General features: G+C 49.3%; 2 protein-coding genes across 3 annotated transcripts; one reads left to right on the top strand and one right to left on the bottom strand.

The window, feature by feature from the left end:
• Positions 1-13,811: 13,811 nt before the first annotated feature.
• Positions 13,812-16,268, top strand: SPSB2 (splA/ryanodine receptor domain and SOCS box containing 2). Its single transcript, XM_045781288.2, has 3 exons — positions 13,812-13,911; positions 14,171-14,914; positions 15,873-16,268. The coding sequence occupies exons 2-3, from the start codon at positions 14,251-14,253 to the stop codon at positions 15,998-16,000; spliced, it is 792 nt and encodes a 263-aa protein (XP_045637244.1). The 5' UTR covers positions 13,812-13,911; positions 14,171-14,250; the 3' UTR covers positions 16,001-16,268.
• Positions 16,269-16,377: 109 nt separating this feature from the next.
• On the bottom strand, positions 16,378-19,970 carry TPI1 (triosephosphate isomerase 1). 2 transcript variants are annotated; one of them, XM_045781290.2, is made up of 7 exons: positions 19,709-19,970; positions 18,397-18,520; positions 18,200-18,284; positions 17,993-18,125; positions 17,603-17,688; positions 17,074-17,161; positions 16,378-16,983 (listed from the first exon to the last, which is right to left on the bottom strand). In XM_045781290.2, exons 1-7 carry the CDS (start codon positions 19,932-19,934, stop codon positions 16,865-16,867), a joined length of 861 nt encoding a protein of 286 aa, XP_045637246.1. In that variant the 5' UTR covers positions 19,935-19,970; the 3' UTR covers positions 16,378-16,864. The 2 variants fall into 2 exon arrangements, with proteins under 2 accessions (XP_045637246.1, XP_045637245.1); XM_045781289.2 differs by lacking the exon at positions 19,709-19,970 and adding an exon at positions 19,137-19,253.
• Positions 19,971-20,521: the final 551 nt, after the last annotated feature.

Below are 20,521 nucleotides of genomic sequence, written 5' to 3'. Positions count from 1 at the left end.
GCCAGGGGATAATTTTATAGTACATGTATCTAGATGATATCCTACAATCAGGGCAGAGATTCCAGACGGAGGAAGCACCTTTGGTAAGGTCTGGAGGAGAGACAGCCCAATCAGTACCTGTGCAAAGAAAATAGATAGTTCGGGGAGCCTGGGCGGCTCAGTCAGTTAAGCAGCTGACTCTTGATTTCAGCTCAGGTCCTGATCTCAGGTCGTGGGATCAAACCCCGTGTCAGGCTCTGCACTCAGTGTGGAGTCTCCTTGTCCCTCTCCCTCTGCTCCTCCCCCTGCTGTCTCTTTCTCAAATAAATAAATAAATAAATAAATAAATAAATAAATAAAATGTTAAAAAAAAAAAAAAGAAAGTAGGTAGTTCTGCTGGCTGGAACAGTAGGCTTAGGGGGATGAGGTAGGAGGTGCAAACAGAGCTGATCACACTAAGGAGTCTGGACTTTATCCTAAAAACTGGGAGGAACCCCTAGAGGTTTTAATTTGTGTTTCATTGACAGGGACTGAATCTCTGCTGTGTAATGACAGCTAGATGCTCCATGTCCTCTCTGATGACATCCTTCCCTCTAGAATGCTCTAGATAGAATCTCCTGGAATTATAAAAGTAATATTTAATTAAACTTAAAATGCAATAGAGAAGTGTAGATAGAGAAACATACAAGTCCATGAAATCTCTCAGCATCACTCTCATTTATGAATAAAGATATAGATTTTTGTGTGCCTTGGGTGGCTCAGTCGATTAAGCATCTACCTTTGGCTCAGGTCATGATCCCAGGGTCCTGGGATCAAGCCCCATGTTGGGCTCCCTGCTCAGTGGGGAGCCTGCTTCTCCCTCTCCTGCTCCCCCTGCTTGTGCTCTCTCCTCCACCCCATCAAATAAATAAAATAAAATACATTTTAAAAAGATATGGATTTTTATATTTATTTATTTATCATTTTTTAAGATTTTACCCATTTATTTCACAGAGGGAGAACACATGCAGGGGGATTGATATTCAGTCTACCCTTCTTCCTTACTAAGAGAACTGTTTTTGAACAGTGTTATTTTATTTTATTTTATTTTATTTTATTTTATTTTATTTTATTTTATTATTTTATTTTTTTAAAAGATTTTACTAACTTCTGCCCCTGGCAACCACTAATTTACGTTCTGTCTCTATAGACTTGCCTATTTTGCACACTTTATATAAATGAAATTCTAGAACATGCGGTCCTTTGTGACTAGCTTCTTTTACCTTAGGGTCATAATTTCCAGGTTCATCCATATTGTAGCATCTATCAGTACCTCGTCCCTTTTGATTGCTGAGCAATGTTCCATTGTATGGTTTAGGCCGCCTTTTATTTTTTTATTCATTAGTTGATGGGTATTTGGATTGTTTCCATTTTTGAGTTATTATGAGTAATGCTGCTATGAACATTCGTGTACAAATTTTCGTGTGGCCATATGTTTTCATTTCTCTTGCTTACATACCCAATTAATAGCAATACAAAAATAATACTTTTAGTGTCAAAATATTGAATTCTGTGCTCTAATGAAAGGATTCCAAAGGAGGACATGATCTTTTGCCACGTGGAGATTTCATTCTAAAATATTTACAGTATCAACATATTCATTCATTTAGTCAAGTATATATATTGAGCACTTGCTATGTACTAAGCATTTTGCTAAGAGCCTAATTAAATATTATATGCAAATCCTCAGAAGGAAACGCTTTTCATTTGAAAAATCTATTACTGGGGCGCCTGGCAGGCTCAGGCGGTAGAACACGTGACTCTTGATCTTGGGGTTATGAATTCAAGCTCCATGTTGGGTGTAGAGATTACTTAACAAATAAAAAAATCTTTTTAAAAAAGTGAAAAATCTATTACAAATACAACCTGACCTCGGACATTTCAATTTAGTTAATTGGCAACTTTTTCTTTACAAGTGAAACTGTAAGGAGTGGAATTGCTATATCACATGGTAACTTTATATTTAACGTTTTAAGGAGCTGCCACACTGTTTTCCAAAGTGGCTGCACCATTTAACATTTCCACCAGCAGTGTCTGAGAGTTCTAATTTCACCACATCCTGACCAACAGTTGTTATTATCTGTGTTCTCGATTACAGCCATCCTAGCGAATGTGATGTGGTATTTTGTTGTGGTTTGATTTTCATTTCTCTGATGGCTAAAGATGTTGAGCATTTTTTAATGTATTTATTAGCCATTTGTAGATCTTATTGGAGAACCGTGTATTCAGACTGTTTATTTTTTAACTGCGTTTTTCAGTCTTCTCATTGTTGAGCTAACAAACAGAACTTTTATATTCCTGGGTGCAGCATTGTGCCCGGTTAAAAAAATCTCTCAACCTCCATTGCTGATAGGTCAATGACATATCAGTGAAGTCATTGGGTGAAACTTCTAGAAAGTCCCTTTTTTCCTCCTTCCCTTCCTCTTACTTACCGTCTAAAACAGGAAGTGATGGCTGCAGTTCTAGCAACTGCATGGGACCATGAGATGACCCCAAGAATATAAGCCACATGCTAAGATGCCAGGACAAATGAAGCATAAAATATCATGAAGCTGTTATACCAACCCTGAACTGCCTCTCTACACTTAATTTTATAAAAGAGAAAATAAGCCACTGGGTTTGGGGGACCTATGTGGTAACCAAATGCAATTCTTACCTGATTATAACCAATTATCCCAAAACTTGGTAGTTTAAAATGACATTCATTATCTCAGTTTCTGTGGATCAGGACTCCAAGAGTGGCTTATTTGGGTTGCATCCAGCTGTTGGCCATGGCTACAGTTATCTGAAGGCTTGACTGAGGCTGGAAGATTTGCCTCCAAGAAGGCTCACTGATATGACTGTTGGCAAGATAGTTCCTCGCCATATGGGCTTTTCTATAGGGCCACCTGAGTGTCTTCACAATACGGCAGCTGACTTCTCTCAGAGCAAGTGAACCAAGAGAGAAAGAGACCAAGATGGAAACCACTGTGCGTTTTATGACTTAGTCTCCAAAGTCACATGCCATCACTTCCATTTTATTCTATTCTTTTTTTTTAAAGATTTATTTATTTATTTGACACAGAGAGAGAGAGACAGCCAGCAAGAGAGGGAACACAAGCAGGGGGAGTGGGAGAGGAAGAAGCAGGCTCATAGCGGAGGAGCCTGATGTGGGGCTCGATCCCAGAACGCCGGGATCATGCCCTGAGCCGAAGGCAGACGCTTAACGACTGCGCCACCCAGGTGCCCCCACTTTATTCTATTCTTTAGGAGCTAGTTGTTAAATCTGGCCCACACTCAAATGGAGGGGAATTAGGTTTCACCTTTTGGATGGAGAAGTATCAAAGAATTCGTGGTCATATTTTAAAACCTTACACATATACGTTAATGTTTTGTCTGTTTTTACATGCTGAAAATCTTTTCCTAATTGTCCTTATACTTGGTTTATAGTGTCGCCTTACAGAAATTTTTTTTTAAAGATTTTATTTATTTATGTGACAGAGAGATGGCCAGCGAGAGAGGGAACACAGCAGGGGAGTGGGAGAGGAAGAAGCAGGCTCCCAGCGGAGGAGCCCGATGTGGGGCTCGATCCCGGAACGCCGGGATCACGGCCTGAGCCGAAGGCAGACGCTTAACGACTGTGCTACCCAGGCTCCCCGCCTTACAGAAATTTGATATTCGTATGTAATCTTTACTGTCCACCTCTTCAATAAGGCTCTGAATTGTGTGTCTGGTTTAGGAAACCCTTTCTCATCCCCAAGGTTATGAAAATATTCTTGTATATTCTTCTGGTATTTACAGTTTTTTAAGATTTTTATTTATTATTTGAGAGAGAGAGAGATAGTGAGAGAGAGCAAGAGCAGGGTTGAGGAGAGGGAGAAACAGGCTCCCTGCTCAGCAGGGCAGCATTTACATTTTTTGAAGTCTTTAATCCATCCGTAATAACTTTTGTGTAGAGTGTGACATAGAGATCTAACATTTTGCCAAAAGGGCGCCAATTTTCTCAGCATCATCTGTTGATTAATCCCATCTTTCTCTATATATATCTATGTTATATATGATATATATGTTCTATAGATATATACTATATATAGTTTCTGAACTATATATATTTTCCATTAATATTTATATATGATACGATACATATATTGATATGATATGATATGATATATCACTATTTCTGCTCTAGTACCACAGTGTCATAACTATTGATTTTTCTCTATATGTCACATATCCTGCTAACTTATTAGTTCTAATAATACAATAGACAGCTTGTCTATTGAATTGAGAGAAGTGGAGGAATTCAATAAACTTTAGATGATAAGTTCTTAAAATAGAAAATATAGAATATATATTATATATATGGGCTATATGTAGTTTATCATACACCATATATATATATATATATATATACACATATACACACACGTACACACACATATACATATATGTATCCATATGTTTCCCATTTTTCAGATTCCAATTATACGCTAGACACTAAGTAACCCCTGCAGTTGTGATGTGTTACTAAATGTTTAACAACAGGCGCTCCAGGGAGAACAGTAAGCCCTCATTTTTAGCATTTGCTGATTTCTCTGGTGTCAATACTTCACCGTGGCTGATGTCAGAGGTAAGTAACTTCAAGAGCATAGATAATAGTAAAATTGTTAGGGGCTGAATTTGCCCCCCCATCCACATTTTGAAGCTTTAACTCCCAGTACCTCAGAATGTGACTGTATTTGGAACTAGGCCCTTTAAAGTGATGATTAAGTTAAAAAGGAGGCCATTAGGGTGGGTCCAAATCCAGTCTGACTGGTGTCAGTTTGGGAAGAGGCAATTTGGACACAGGAGTGCAGTGCACAGAGAAAAAGACTGTGTGAGGACACAATGAGAAGTCAGTCATCTGTAAGAAAGGCCTCAGAAGAAACCAAACCTACTGCCACCTTGCTCTTGGACTTCCTGCCTCCGGATCTGTGAGAAAATTAATTTCTGTTGTTAAATTACCCAGTGTTTTGTTATCCCAGTCCTCAGCAAGCTAATATAAAAATGTAGTAAAAATAATTAGAAAGTGATGACTTGTATTTTTTATTTTTAAAAAATTATAATTTATTTAGGGGTGCCTGGCGGGCTCAGTCGGTAGAGTGGGGGAACTCTTGACCTTGGGGCTGTGGATTCGAGCCCTATGTTGGGTGTGGAGATCACTTAAAAAATAAAATCTTTTTTTTTTTAAGATTGTATTTATTTATTTGGCAGAGAGAGACAGCCAGCGAGAGAGGGAACACAGCAGGGGGAGTCGGAGAGGAAGAAGCAGGCTCCTAGCGGAGGAACCTGATGTGGGGCTCGATCCCAGAACACCGGGATCACGCCCTGAGCCAAAGGCAGACGCTTAACGACTGCACCACCCAGGCGCCCCTAAAAAATAAAATCTTAAAAAAAAAATAAAATAAAATGTATTTAAACTATGTCTATGCAATTTAAAAAAAAATAACGGCTGCCTTTAACAACTGGCTTACAGAATTCGTGAGAAATTATCAGCTCGCACAAGCTGTACTTCAGCATACCATTGCGTACGTAGTCCACTGAATTCCCAATTTCTATTTTCAACGAAGAATTCTTCTCTCAGTGCCAGGCTTATCTAGATAACCTCCTACTACTCCATTTATGTGACTCACACATCTCAAACTTAACATATCCAAAAACAAGTCCTATATCTTTTCCCCTAACTCTGCTTTTCTTCAGTGCTCCCTATATCACCATTCAGATGTTCAAACCAGAAACTTAGGGGTCATCCTTGTCATTTTTTTTTTCCTCCCTCAATGACACATTCCCCCACTGGCCTCCCAGTGAGAAGTGATATCCATCTACTTCTCTTCATGTCCTATGACACCTCTCTGACCTTCACTATTGGACCCGAGCCACACTTGGACCAAATAGCCCTCTTTTCAAGTCTTCCCACCATGAAGCCCCTTCCTTCTTCAGGGGATCTCACTGTTTTTGTTTGTTTGTTTGTTTGTTTGTTTGTTTGTTTTTTAAGATTTTATTTATTTGGCAGAGAGAGAGACACAGCCAGTGAGAGAGGGAACACGAGCAGGGGGAGTGGGAGAGGAAGAAGCAGGCTCATAGAGGAGGAGCCTGATGTGGGGCTTGATCCCAGAACGCTGGGATCACGCCCTGAGCCGAAGGCAGACACCCAAAGTCGGCGCCACGCAGGCGCCCCCAGGGGATCTCACTCTTCTGTGTGGAAGTCCTGCTCATCATCTCAGCCTCAGTTAAACATGACTTCCTCAGAACGGCCTTTCTTCGCCTGGAATCTAAATTAGGATTCCCTCTTACAGTTCCCTGCCTTTCTCTGATACCAGTAAACACAATTTGTCTTTATGTAAGAATTTATGGGTCCTTAGGTTTGCTGCCTTCTAGATGTCAAGGACTTCTATCTTGGCTTCTTCTAGCTCCAACAGACCTTGAATCTTACACTGCATGCTGTCGCCTGGCACAGCGCATGCCATCCTGCTAACAAAGGTGCTTAACAAACACTGGCTGAATGAACATTAAATGCGCTTTTAAAAAGTAATCAGGGACACTCTCCCCTCGGTTTGGATTCGCCCATATAGATAAAACATACCTCCCTCCTCACTTCACTTTGTGAATCACTGAGAAGGAAGGAGCCAAGGACAAGCCAGGGTGATACCCCATTAGAATTCACCAGAAGTGTAAGCCCTGAAGGATATAAAGGTGGGCAGAAAAACCGGAAAACCTCGAGTCATTGGATTTATAATTAGCAAGGATAAACAAAAGCGTATTAGATTTGGCAAGCAAGACATTTGATGACTAATCTAAGGGTTGCGGAGCTGAAGGGGTTGGGGTTATAATAGTTGTGTGTGCGCCTTTACACGGGTTTCTAACATAACCTGGGTGTCTCCTACTTCCGGCCTCCCTCCTCCAAGGTGAACAAAAAGATTCCGGTAGAGGGTCCCTAGACCACTACCCTGGTAGTGGAAGGAAGACAGGGAAGCCAGGATAACTTTTTGAGGGACGGACGAAGGGGACCCTTTATATGTAATGAAACTAGAGCTGTAAGCCTCGATTCAGAAACTGGCAGAAGCACTCGTCCCTTCCATTCCCCTCTGGAACCCTGGACCAGAACCGCCCCTCCGCAGCCCGGTTAAGAGGCCCTCGCCTCCAAGCACCGACTTTCAGCTTCGGGCCTTCGCGTCCACCCTGGGGCCTTTGTTCCGGCGCAGAATGTTCCAGACGCGCCGGAAGGCGATAGGCGGGGGCAGGAGCTGCAGGGCAGGGGTGGGCCCTAGCTTGAGGGCTCGTGCTTCCAAGGTGGCCGGCGGGTGGGACCGGCTCCGAGCAGCCCCCGGCCACGGGTGCGGCCGCTGGGGGGCGCACGAGCCCTCGCTCCGGCGGCCCGGGCCCCCCGCCCGCGCGCTCACGTGACCGTCCACGTGACGTTAGCGGGGCCGGCAGTCGGCGTCCCCGCCCGCCGCGGGCTCTGCCGCGGTTACGAAACGAGCGCCCGGGGCGGCAGCGAGGGGCGGGGCGTGTCGCCCAGGCTGACAGATTGTCTGCGGTCGCCATTTCGTCGCCGCCCTTGTGTTTTGCGAGTGGGTTCCCGTTTTTAAGTCCTGATGCTGCCGTTTACCAGCTCTGTAGTCTTGGGCGGGCCGTTTAACCTTCCCAAGCCGCGGTTTACGAATCTGTAAAAATTGGGATATCTTGGTCGGGAGGCCTTAATGAGATACAGGGGGAGTTTCTTCGTAGACGCACTTAACGTGAACTTGTTAAATGAGGCAGAAGGTTGCCAGCCACCGTTCCGTGCGTGTCAGATGGGAGACTAGGCTATGTTCTTTTCGGCTCCAGTTCTGGGCCTCTCAGTGCCTTGTATTTTACGAAGCTGATCGAGATTCTAGTATTGTGTTTTTAAAAAACTAGGTTCTAGAGTTTTCAGATGCCTCTTTTGTAACACGACCCATGTGAAGGTAATCCACCCATTTTACCAAGGGGTGGTATGTATGTCCCCCTCCAACGTGGGCAAATAAATAGGACCTCAAGAAATCCACATGGGCAGTCACTTTTCAAAAAACTGGGGAAGCCGGGGCGTCAGTTTCTCCCATAACTGCTACAGTGACAGCAAAGTACCTGTGATAAGCCTTCAATGAAGACTGAAAGAGCTCTAAACTTCTTCCTGAAAGAGAGGAACCAGGTATGTGACCCTAACAATGGCAGTACTTGGCAAAAAAAAAAAAAAAAAGGCAAAAGAAAAACTCTTGGTCTCAAGTCAGAGTTCAAGCCTTCTGCCAGAGAAGACAGTTTCGGATGGAAGGATTTCAAAACCAGCCAAGGATGGCGTAACAAACACTTCAGCTTTTAAAATGTGCAAACCATTGGTGGGGCTGTATCTGTGGAGAACAGGGAGTTCTCCCAGAACCCACCCAGAGCTACTAAAAACAATTATTGGCCAAATGGCTATCATCTAGAATATGATGAGGCTGGTATCTTCTGGGGGGAAAATGCCCAACTGCTTTGATGTTTCCAAACTAGAAACATAAGGCCCTGGATTGCAAACAATTAATGACCTTGTGCTCACTTCTCTCTCCCTCTTTCATGGTGGTAGTGTAGCCCTGTCTTTTATAAAGCCAGACATGTTCTATAGGGATACAAATGCCAGTGCCCTAAAAAACAAAATAAAAAAATCTGCTTTTACTGCAGCAATTAAATGTAAAGTGCCGGGTGACTACAGCACTTTCCACAACTGGGATTTACAGTTCTACATTCTAGAAGTCAGGTAGGACCTCATAGAGAAAGGCCTTGACTTTAGTGTGGATCACAGACCACAGTACCATCTGAGGTACCACACTCTGTAGGAATGAGCTCCTAAAGACATCAAAGGCTACTCTCCCCAGCATCACCCCTGTCCTTCACCTTGCCGACCTAAGCTGAATTTGCTGTTTCAAAGCCACATACATGAGGCTGAGTGAGAGCCCTCCCTGACTCCCACAGCCCTGAGTGCTGACCCTAATCTAAATGTGGCATTGAGTTGGAAGAGTTGGGCATTATTCAGTGTTGCCAGTTACATCACTTATAGTAAACAGTCATGGCAACAATCAAGCTTAAAACAGTCCATGCGTGTTGAGAAGAATGTGTTTAGGATTTTAAGGGTTTTCCATCAGCAAAGAAGTGAAACAGATTGTTCAAGTGGCCTAGCAAGTGGATCTTGTTGTCTTTGTGGAAGAAATTGAAGAACTTCTTGAGAACCACAGAGAAACACGAATAAAAAGGATGAGGAACTGGGGGCGCCTGGGTGGCACAACGGTTAAGCGTCTGCCTTCGGCTCAGGGCGTGATCCCGGCGATCTGGCATTGAGCCCCACATCAGGCTCCTCCTCTATGAGCCTGCTTCTTCCTCTCCCACTCCCCCTGCTTGTGTTCCCTCTCTCGCTGGCTGTCTCTATCTCTGTCAAATAAATAAATAAAATCTTAAAAAAAAAAAAAAAAAAAAGGATGAGGAACTGATAAAATCATCCCAGAAGACAAAGATATGAGAAACAGGAAGGGAAGACCAGATCACATCCTCATAAATATGTTAAAATTTCTGCAAAAATGCTGAAATACCTGATTTAATTCCTTTTTTTGTTTGTTTGTTTTTTTAAAGTAGGCTCCACACCCAGCATGGAGCTGGGGCTTGAACTCACAACCCTGAGATCAAGACCTGAGCTGAAATAAAGAGTTGGATGCTTAACCGACTGAGCCACCCAGGCACCCCTGAGTGACTTAATTTCTGAATAAAATCTCTCTGTGGAGAGAAACCAGAAAATTAAATGTAGTTAACACTGTATTCTTAGAACTCAGCAGTTCTGCATGTAAGTATGCACCCAACAAAACTGCGAGCCTAGGTCCGCTTAAAGACTTGTATAACACTGTATGTACATAGTAACATTATAACAGCTAGCAACGGAAAACGACTCAAACGGCCATCAACAGTAGAATAAATTGTGGTACATCCATACAAACGGAATAACGTAAAACGATGAAAATAATGAGCTACCATTTCATGCAACAAGATAGATGACTCACGGTCCTAATGCTGAGAAAAATAAGTCAGTCACAAAAGAATATACGCTCTATGGTATTCTATGAGATTGAACAGGCAAAGCTAATCTTTACTGACAGAGGTCAAATAGGAGTTCCCTTTAAGGATGTAGTGTCAGGGAAAGGGCAAGGAGGAGCCTCTGGGATGCTAAAAACGTTCTGAATCTTTTTGGTGAGATCACACAGCGTGTGTAAAAATTCATTGAACAATTTAAGATGAATTTACTTTATAGTGGCTACATCTCAAATAAAAAGTAATAAGATAAAACTACTTGTAGCATTATGTAACAGTTGAGCAAGTATCAACAAACGTTTGAGCAGCTCAAGATTCAGTGGTAACAATTGGTGAATACCACGTTTTAAACCACCAAGAGGCTGGGCAGGTGCACTTCTCAACCTTGAACTAGAGTTGGCCGTGGCTGAGGCTTGCTGTTTGTCCCCTAAGCGTGCATCCACTCGGTTACCATACAGCTCCTGCACTAATATTCATCATAGGGCACTATCCACAGTCATGCTGTCATTTTTTTGTCACACTGGCAAGAATATCCGGGTTGGGTGGATGACAGGTTTTAAGGTTCACATTTTTCTTTTTGTTGTGTTTTCTTCTTTGTCTTCAATTAAAATTATGAAATTTTATTCACATGTTGTATGATACTGCCGCATATTATAATTGACACAAAAAATTAACATATGCTGTGTCTAATAGATAGTGTCAGTAAGGGATTTTCAAGGGTAATTTTGACTACGAGACATGGTTGTCACCTTCTCTCTCCCAAATCTCTATCCTCCCAAAATGCAATGCTTGTCACGTAACGTCTGAAATACAGAAACTGACAATTCAGCCCCTTCAGCCTAGACTCTCAACCCACACGTGCTCTCCCACCAAAGTTGCCAATAACCAAAAAAATCTCATTAAGTAGTCAAACTTGAATTTTCTACTCACTGTGTCCTCCTTAACCCTCTTCTCTTTCTACACACTCTCTCTGGGGCCCCTCTCTGAGTCTCATAGTTCAGCTTCTGACTAAAGAGTGTCACACCTCCCAAATTTATATCTCCAGCCCAGGCCTCTTACTACCCCTCCAGAGCTGCAATTTTCATGTGTGTTCTGGATGGTTCCATCTGGTTGTTGCTCAGGCACCTCAAAAACATGTCCTAAAGTGAACTCATCATCCCTCCCCCGATCCCCTGCCCTGTTCCAATGGCTTGTCTTTCTGTCATCTCCATCATCATTACCACCTTCCAACAATCTTCCAGGCTAACCCTCCTTTTCTCTTGCCTCAGCAACTAATCAGCCACCGTATCTTGCAGTTTCTTAAGTGTTTCTTGAATTCTTTTCTTCTTTCTACTGCCTTATTTGAGGCTCTTGACACTTGTCACCTGGGCTGCTGTAACCAGTCTCTTTACTTCTAGTCTTATTTCCCTTGAAACCTCCTTTATGTTGCTGTGCCAGGATGGTTTTTCATTTTTTGTTTGTTTGTTTGTTTGTTTTTAAGTAATCTCTGCACCCAACATGGAGCTCGAACTCATGACCCCCAGATTGAGTGTTGCATGCTCTACCGACTGAGCCAGCCAGGTACCCCAGTGTGGTTTTTCTTTTCCTTCCTTCCTTGCTTCCTTCCTTGCTCCTTTCCTTTCTTTTTCTTTTTTTTTTTTTTATAATGGTGACTTTTAAAAAAATTTGTTGTTTATTTGTCAGAGAGAGAGAGAGCGCACCAGCAGGGGGGAGTGGCAGGCAGAGGGAGAAGCAGGATTCCCGCTGAGCAAGAAACCTGACATGGGACTCGATTCTGGGACCCTGGGATCATGACCTGAGCTGAAGGCAGATGCTTACTCAGCTGAGCCACCCAGGTGTCCCCCCAGTGTGGTTTTGAAAAATGAGTATCTAACCATGTTTCCTTCGTATATGTCTTCCCATTACTGGCCTGTCTGCAGGAAAACATTTGCATTCCTTAACTTGGCCGACAAGGCCACTGTCATCTGGCACTGATTTCTCCAGGCTTGCCTCTCATGCTTCCTTTCTAGCTGCAGGAACCCTGAAGTCCTCAAACTTTCCCAAACCCATCTCCTGCTTCTGGCGTTTTTCATGCTGACCCCTCCATCTGGAATGTCTTCTTCATGTAGCACCCTAACCCAACCCCCATCCTGCAGAACTACCTCGAAGGCCAATTCCTAGTCATTCCTTAAGATTCAGCCCAGTGTTACCTCCCCCAGGACACCTGCCTAGCTGCTTGATCCCTGGTTAGGAGTCCCATCCTTTTGGCTCCCATAAGACTTTCTTTATCTCTCCATAATTTCATCTACTACCTGTAAACTGTTTTATAAATGTCCTCCTAACCTCCTTGGGGATTCACTGTTGTATCTTTGGTGGTTAGAACAAATGATTAAATTTGAACCCAAAACTGCTTTGAGTTCACATGTATATAACCTCACCGAACCCTCACCATAGCCTGTGCAGTAGATAACAACAGTATCTCCATTTTACAGAGGAAGAAACAGGCATTGGGGAAGTTAAGTAATTTGCTCGAGGTCGCATGCATGCTGGCCTTCAGGTATTCACACCCAGTTAGCCTGGCTCCATATTTGGCATCCTTCGTCACTATATTACATTGCCTTTCTATAGAGTGGACATTTAGTAAATGTTAACAATAATAGTTATGCTTAGTGATTGTATATTAGGTACCAGACTCTGCACTAAGTGCTTTACCTAGATTATTTCAACTCCACAACAATCCTATGAGGTAAGTACTATCATCATTCCCATTTACATAAGAGAAAACGGGTTTCGGGCGCCTAGATTGCTCAGTGGGTTGAGTGTCTGACTCTTGCTTTTGGTTCAGGTCATCATCTCAGAGTCCTAGAATGGAGCCCCCAGTGCAGGTGTGTGCGCGCGCTCAGCAGGGAGTCCACTTGAGATTCTCTCCCTCACCCTAAATAAATAACTCTTAAAAAAGAGAGAGGAAACAGGTTTAGAGAAGTTTGGCGAACCCACCCCCAAGGTCATAGAGCTAATTAGTGACATAGCTTCACTCACAACCAAAGTCTTAACCTCTGAATGCCACCATATGAGACCAACAGCTCAGGAATGGACTGACATCCAAGATGAAGACTAGAATAGCATGGAGCCTTAGGACACCTATCTCCGAAAACAGAGTCAGAACCTGAGGCATAGAACAGACCCACTCACAAGTGGGGCAGAAAGAGACCAGTCCAGAAACAGCGACCCAGAATCAGAGGGACATAGAAATAGATTTCAGCACAGCGAAAGCCCCTCCTTGACCCCATGCCCTTCTACTCTAGGAGCTCAGGAGTTGGTTGCCCAAGCAGCTCAAAGGTCTTGACGATGGAGAAACCACTTCCTGGGATCCCAAAGCGATGACACTATCAAAGAGTTCATTCTGAGCCTCGGCAGCCTGGTGCAGGTTCCGTGGCCGCCAAGAAGGGTTAACCAGCCGGCAGGGCTTCCACGCGGGGGTGGGACCTCGGGGTGGAGACCACAGGTTAACCGTCCGGAAATGGGCTCTAGGAGGGCGGGTCCTCGGGGCGGGGCGTGCCTCCAAGGCAGAGATCCGACGGAGATGTTAACCGCCCGCGAGGAGCCCCCGTGGGGGCGTGGCCACGGCGAGGGGCGCGACCTAGGGCGGCGACGAGAGGGTTAACCGCCCCGGCGGGCCCCCTGGGGGCGGGGACTGGGGGCGGGGCGAGGCCGGGGGAGGTGCTGGAGGCGGAAGCTGCCGGCAGTCTGCGCCCAGCGCGGCTCTGCTACCTACCGCTGAGTTCCTCCTGAGGGCCGGTGACCTCCGGGCCTGGGAAGCCAAGCGAGGTTCGGGGGCGGTGACGGGGCGCGGGTTGGGGAAAGGGGCCGGCCATGGAGAGGTCCAAAGGGGGCGAACTCGCGAGAGTCTCGGGAGACCAGGACAGATGGGCGAGGGCAAGGTGATGGGCCTAAGAGCTTTGGGGGAGCCAAGAGGGAGGGGAGGGGAGTGGTGGGCAAACATGCGTGAAAGGATGGGGCGCCTGGTTGAGGAGCCCCCGCCAGGATCCCGCACTTGAAACCCTCTTTTCTCCCAACTTCTCTCTAGGTCAGTCCTGAGCGGGAGATCAACTTTCAGAAGAGAGCCACCCCAGCAAGACTCGGGGATTCCTTCAGCTCCTCACCTCCATGGGCCAGACGGCCCTGGCAGGGGGCAGCAGCAGCACCCCCACCCCACAGACCTTGTACCCTGACCTCTCTTGTCCCGAGGGCTTGGAGGAGCTGCTGTCCGCTCCCCGTCCTGATCTGGGAGCCCAACAGCGCCACGGCTGGAACCCCAAGGACTGCTCAGAGAACATCGAGGTCAAGGAAGGGGGGTTATGCTTTGAACGGCGGCCCGTGGCCCAGAGCACTGATGGGGCCCGGGGTAAGAAGGGCTACTCGAGGGGCCTGCACGCCTGGGAGATCAGCTGGCCCCGGGAACAGAGGGGTACCCACGCCGTGGTGGGCGTGGCCACGGCCCTCGCCCCGCTGCAGGCTGACCACTATGCGGCGCTGCTGGGCAGCAACAGCGAGTCTTGGGGCTGGGACATTGGGCGGGGGAAGTTGTACCATCAGAGCAAGGGGCCCGGGGCCCCCCAGTACCCAGCCAGACCTCACGGTGAGCAGCTGGAGGTGCCGGAGAGGCTGCTGGTGGTTCTGGACATGGAGGAGGGAACTCTGGGCTACGCAATTGGGGGAACCTACCTGGGGCCAGCCTTCCGCGGACTGAAGGGCAGGACCCTGTATCCGGCAGTAAGCGCTGTCTGGGGCCAGTGCCAGGTCCGCATCAGCTACCTGGGCGGAAGGAGAGGTGAGCCCTGGGGCAGGTGTGGGGAGAGTGTTCTGTTACTGGTGGCTGTGGAACCTCGCTCGACACCTTATAAGAGCAGAGGGACTGGGGCTTCATCTGACCTGCCTCCTGCTTCTGTTCTGTGCGGGGAAAGGCTAAAGGGCTTCACAGCTTTTACTTTATCTTCCCAGCAGCAGTAGAGATGAAAGTGAGGCTCCGGAAAGCCACTTGCTACTTAGTGGTGAGCCCTCAGAACAGAGGGAGGCACTCCAGGGATTAGGGCTTTACAGCAGATATCAGCTCCCGGAGGAAGAGGTGCATAGGGTTAAATGAGTACTGGGCTTGGTGTAGGAAGAGGACGGGCTGTGCCAAGCACCCAGGGTGTGGACCAGATCCCGTGGGCTCTGACCTGTCTGTACTACTTCCTTCCTTGGACCCTAGTAAGGGGCCTTTGAGGCCCTGGGCACCTGGAGCAAGAGCAGGGAAGGAGGCAGGGCCTTTGGGTGGGGCCTCCTCTAGAAAGGTTGGGGCTAGGGCTCGGGGCTGATGGAACTCTGATGGAACTTCGCTGCACTCTGCAGTTGCAGTCTTCAGCGGAGGGATGGGTACTTCTCCTCCCCTCCCCCGTGGTGAGCTATTCTAGAGTGGAGGAGGGCCATCCTTCCTTTCACCTCATCAGCCCCAGCTCCAAGGCCCAATGGAATCAAAGCCCGGACTAGCTCCACCTCGGTCCAGGCTTCCTTGGCCTGTTGCTTAGGGGGCAGGCCTTAGCTAGCGCTTCACCCCCAGGGGACCGGGGATGTGTGAAATCTGTGATGCCTCCCACCCCAAGAGCAGGTGCAGAACTCGGGATGCTTTAGATCTGCCTCTCAACCAAGACCAGAGCAGGAAAGCGGAAGGGAACTTGGGCAGGACCGTATAGTTTGTGGAGGTCTGGCTAGTGCTGCGCCCCTAACCTTCCCCTCCTTCTCTCTCCCAGCGGAGCCACACTCCCTTCTGCACCTGAGCCGCCTGCGTGTGCGCCACGCCCTGGGGGATACCCGGCTTGGCCAGGTATCTGCTCTCCCCTTGCCCCCTGCCATGAAGCGCTACCTGCTCTACCAGTGACTCCTGTGACACCACAGATCGTGCGCCTGGGGCCTCAGGGCCGCCCCTCCCCCGGGAGGTGGGGAGGAGGCACTGCGGGCCTAGACCAGCTGCTTAAAGCCAGTGAGGCTGGGGGGAGGTGAGGCTGGGCCCCTACCCCAACCCAAGCTCTGGGGATCCAACAGCCCCAGAGCTGCTCAGAGGGGTGGATGGGAGGGAGCTATTATTCGAGGCTATGGCAGCCTGGTACGCAAGACGTTTTTTCAAGTAAAAACAGGAAGAGATGTGCTATTGTAGAAACCTGTTTGTGGTACTTTTCTGTATAAGTGTCTTGGGCTGCCACAAAAATGAAAGAGAGAGGATATGGGCAAGCAGTGAAGAAGGACATACCACAAGGCTCAGTGCCAGGTGTTTATTTCCCCCCCACACGTGGGACTGCTCACATACACAACACACACAGGCGTTGGCACCATGGGAGAGAGCAGCACCTCTGGCCTCTGACGGGAGGACAGGGCTTTCTCTCAGCCCCTGGCCTCAGGGAGTGAGATGGGAGAGGAGGGTGGCTTCCCTCTCCTGCCCTCAGTGGGGACTGAGGGGGCCCACGAGCAAATTCCACCCCTTCCGCCTCTCAGCCAAGGAGAAGCCACCTTGGTGACATGTTTCTTTCCAACCATTTCGGTTACGTGGAGAAGGGATTGGCGTGGTCCCAGCCATTACAGGGTAAGGTGTAAACGGTAAGGAAGAGGTATAGTCTGGCCATGAAGGGGGCAGGTGACACCATCAGAAGCATGTGCAGGGTGGGGGTTGGGGGGATGAGCACAGTTACGGAGCTTCTGAGCTACCTAGTCCCTGGCTTAGCAGGAAGAACAGGGGAGATGGGCGGGCTTATTGTTTGGCATTGATGATATCCACGAACTCAGGCTTGAGGGAAGCCCCACCCACGAGGAAGCCATCCACATCAGGCTGGCTTGCCAGCTCCTTGCAGGTTGCTCCAGTCACAGAACCTGGCAAGGGCGAAGAGAGAGGGAGTGGTCAGGGATGGGACAGGAGGGCCGAGTCCACCCACATCTCAGGCAGGAGCCAAACCCACTTACCTCCATAAATGATACGGGTGCTCTGAGCCACCGCGTCAGAGACGTTGGACTTAAGCCATCCCCGGAGCTTTTCGTGTACTTCCTGGGCCTAGAACAAGAAGCCAGATGAAGTAAGCCTTTTCCTGTCTTTCACTCAAAGGCTAAAAGACCCTGGGCCCCAGTGAAGAGAGGCAGTGTGGTTTTGGGGGAAGAACCCTGAGATCTGAGTCAGAACACCACAGCTTCAGTCCCACCCAGACCCTGAAATGGATGTCCTTGGATAAGTCAGTCTCCTTCTCTGGGCTTGGGGGCTCCTGTCTTTATTATTATTATTTTCATTTCATTTTTTATTTTAAAGTAACCTCTACACCCAACATAGGGCTCAAACTCCCAACCCCAAGATCAAAAGTCTCATGCTTTACCTACTGAGCCAGGCAGGCGCCCTGGGGGCTCCTGTCTTTAAAATGAGGGGTTGGCTCAGATGATCTCTGTTGCAGTCCAGACCTACCCAGGCAGGTAGGGGAGGGGCAGAGCTCCTGGGCTCGGTTACCTGTTGGGGTGTCGCAGTCTTGCCAGTCCCAATGGCCCATACAGGCTCATAGGCCAGAACAACCTTGCTCCAGTCCTTCACGTTATCTGTGGGACAGAGATCACAGATGGGAAGGGTGAACAGGAAGGAGCTAGCCAGCCCGGTGCCCAGGGAATGAAGCACAATGGTGGCCTAATGCCCCCTGGTGGCTGTTGGAGGAACTCCAAGTGGCACCTACACCATCGGGGCAGGAATAGAAGTGATACGGAGGATGCAAGGGTCCTCACCCTCCCCCTTCCCTTCCTGTATCACCATGGGATGGGGATCGAGTCAGGCTGCAGGGCATCCGACCCTACCCTCTGTGCCTCCGTAGCCCTGGTCAGGCTCAAAGGTCCCCTTTTTCAGAGTTACCTGCGATGACCTTGGTTTGCTCAAAAACAACCTTCTCAGTGATGCCAGCTTCCCTCTCATCTAGCTTCTCTCCAATGCAGGCGATTACTCCAAGTCCCTCTGCCAGGGCATGGGCCACCTTCTGTCCAATCAGCTGTTGAGTAACAGATTTAGTGAGACACCCCTCTTGGAATAAGGCATCTCTTACCTCCTCTCCGGGTTACTAACCTCATCTGACTCCCCAAAGACATGCCTTCTTTCCGAGTGCCCCAGGACTACCCACGTGGCTCCACAGTCTTTGATCATGCCAGGGCTAAAGGAAGAGAAAAAGCCATGCTTCGGCACAGAGCCCACCCTGTGGCTTTCCCCTCAATGAGGGAAGCGAGGGCAGGGTCCCCACATGCCCCTCTCCTGCCGCACCTCACCTGATCTCCCCAGTAAAGGCCCCGTTCGTCACTTTGTAGCAGTTCTGCGCAGCCACAGCAATCTTGGCATCTAGCTTCTGCCGGGCGAAGTCGATGTAGGCGGTGGGGGGTGCACAAACCACTTCTGGAGAGGAGAGAGGATGGCACAAGGGGATGAGGCACAAGGAAGCCATTCTCCAGACTCCATCCAGTGTTCTGGAGTCCCCTCGCCTTCACCTGATTTCTCAGTTCTGCCTTCCACCCCTTTTCATTCCAGCAAGATCATCTCTGTCCACTTCCCAGCCCAGGCTGGGCCTGTACCCAACTCCTTGAGTCTTCCAGGTGTCCCTGGGAGGCCATGGCCCTCGCCTTGCCCTCTGCTCTTTAACAGCTGTGGTTCTGATTTCCCCAGGCTATTCTGGTCCTGGGCACCTCCTAGACTCAGCATTCTCTTGGAGCCAACCACGCCTCCCTTCTAAAATAGCCCATCCCTACCACCCCCAGGCGAGGATTTTTAGCAAAAGCAGAAAAAGGCCAACTCCTGGGGTTTGCATTTCCGTCTTAGGGGAATAAACCAGAGCCTCTTTTGATCGGGCCAGTGTTTCTGTGATTGAGGTGAGTGGGAGGGTAAGGGCCGAGGACAGCACTCTTTTCCCGTGGGTGGCAGGGAGCTGAGCTGAGGCCTTGAGCTTTCCCGTTTGCAGCCTGCAGAAGGTTGTAGGACCGCTCCTCGTTCCCCAAGAGCGCATCTTGTTTGGCACCTGCTCAGGCCCTTCGTGGGAAGGCAGGCGCCATCCGGGCCGGCGAGGGTGAAGGATAGAGCGGGGAGCTCAGGAGGCCACCGCCGCCCGGCTGGGGGACTCGGCCCGCCCAGCGAGGCGCGGGGAGGAGTCGCGGGCTACGTGCGGCGGCGCACGGAGCACACGGCCGAAGGGGCAGGTAGCTGGATCCCCTCACGCACGCCCAGCCCCCACAATCCGCGGCTGTCGCCAGCCTCCCGGGATCGTCCGCAGGCGCTCCGCTCCTATCCCCGGCTCCTGTCGGATGCGCCCCAAGTCTTCCCGGGCTGTGACCCAAATCTTCTCCCGCCCCACGGTCGGAGGGCACCATTACATGTGGCCCCGCCTTTCCCCCCTCGACACACCCCTGGTATTGCGGCTGCGGGGCCACGGCGCTGCGGGGTCAAAGTCCCGACCCCCAACAGCCCTCGTGCCCAGCCCGGCATCCAGGTCCACGCGGACACCCGGCTAGGAGGGCTCGGGAGAGGGCACTGCCACGCCCGACCTCCCCCCACCCCGGCGCCCGCCGCGGCCCCGGCCCGGCGAGGGCTTACCGGTGTCGGCCGGCACCTTGGCCGCGTTCAGAGTGGTGATGAGCTCCCCCAGGTTCTTCTTCCGCCCGTTCATCTTCCAGTTGCCCCCGACGAAGAACTTCCTGGAGGGCGCCATGGCGCTAGCAGTAACACACTGAAGGTCAGGAGCACCGCGCAGCCGCTGCCACTGCCCGCTTATGTAGAGCGCCGTGAGGCAGAACTCCGCCTCCTCCCCGCCCCCCGCCATGGTCAGCCCGCCCCCGCCGGGAAGCCCCGCCCGCCCGCCGCCGTTGCAATGCTCTGACGTGAGCCCCCCTTATTGTAGCAACGTTCCAGGGCGTCCGGGCGCCCAGGCGCTTCAGCCCCATTGCCCGGCTTTTGGGAGGAGGCGAGAACCCGTACTCAGGGGAGCCCCACTGCACGACTGCCCCCCCCAGAGGGCCAGACGTGCTTCCAAGGGGAGCTTGGACTCCGACTGCTGGGCCTGAGATCGCGCTGCTGCCCGGGAAGGAGGGAACTCTGTGGGGCATCGCTCCAACTCTGAGAAAAGGACCTCCCTTCCCCCGTCGGAGTGGCTGCATCCCTGATTGCTGAACAGGCACCTTTGACCTGCCCAGGGGGAGGGTAGACCCGTAGTTACTGGGCCAGGAGCAGGGTGCAGAGGGGGAGGGACGGCCCGCACTGGCTCGAAACTGTGCAGCTAAGAGACAAGCAGTTCGGATCCCACCACGCCCACCCCCTATTCCAGGCGTCCCACTCTCTGCTCCAGCTGGTCCACCCGACAGGAGACTGCAGGGCCTAGGGGACCAGAGACATTTGGAAAATACCCACTTG

The sequence above is a fragment of the Ursus americanus genome, chromosome 25 (genome assembly GCF_024610735.1).
Source record: "Ursus americanus isolate L20-20 chromosome 25, mUrsAme1.1.p, whole genome shotgun sequence".
NCBI classification, from domain to species: Eukaryota; Metazoa; Chordata; class Mammalia; order Carnivora; family Ursidae; genus Ursus; species Ursus americanus.
Note: the sequence above shows the minus strand (reverse complement) of the source record. Positions and strands in the feature narration are given on the sequence as shown.

What these genes read in the sequence shown, in the direction of transcription:
- SPSB2 (XM_045781288.2), top strand. Translation starts at nt 14,251, where the DNA reads ATGGGCCAGACGGCCCTGGCAGGGGGCAGCAGCAGCACCCCCACCCCA. An exon ending in CTACCTGGGCGGAAGGAGAG is followed by an intron (nt 14,915 to 15,872) that starts GTGAGCCCTGGG and finishes TCTCTCTCCCAG; the next exon opens with CGGAGCCACACTCCCTTCTG.
- TPI1 (XM_045781290.2), bottom strand. Translation starts at nt 19,934, where the DNA reads ATGGCGGGGGGCGGGGAGGAGGCGGAGTTCTGCCTCACGGCGCTCTAC. An exon ending in CAAGGTGCCGGCCGACACCG is followed by an intron (nt 18,521 to 19,708) that starts GTAAGCCCTCGC and finishes TCTCCTCTCCAG; the next exon opens with AAGTGGTTTGTGCACCCCCC. An exon ending in CACCCGTATCATTTATGGAG is followed by an intron (nt 16,984 to 17,073) that starts GTAAGTGGGTTT and finishes CGCCCTTGCCAG; the next exon opens with GTTCTGTGACTGGAGCAACC.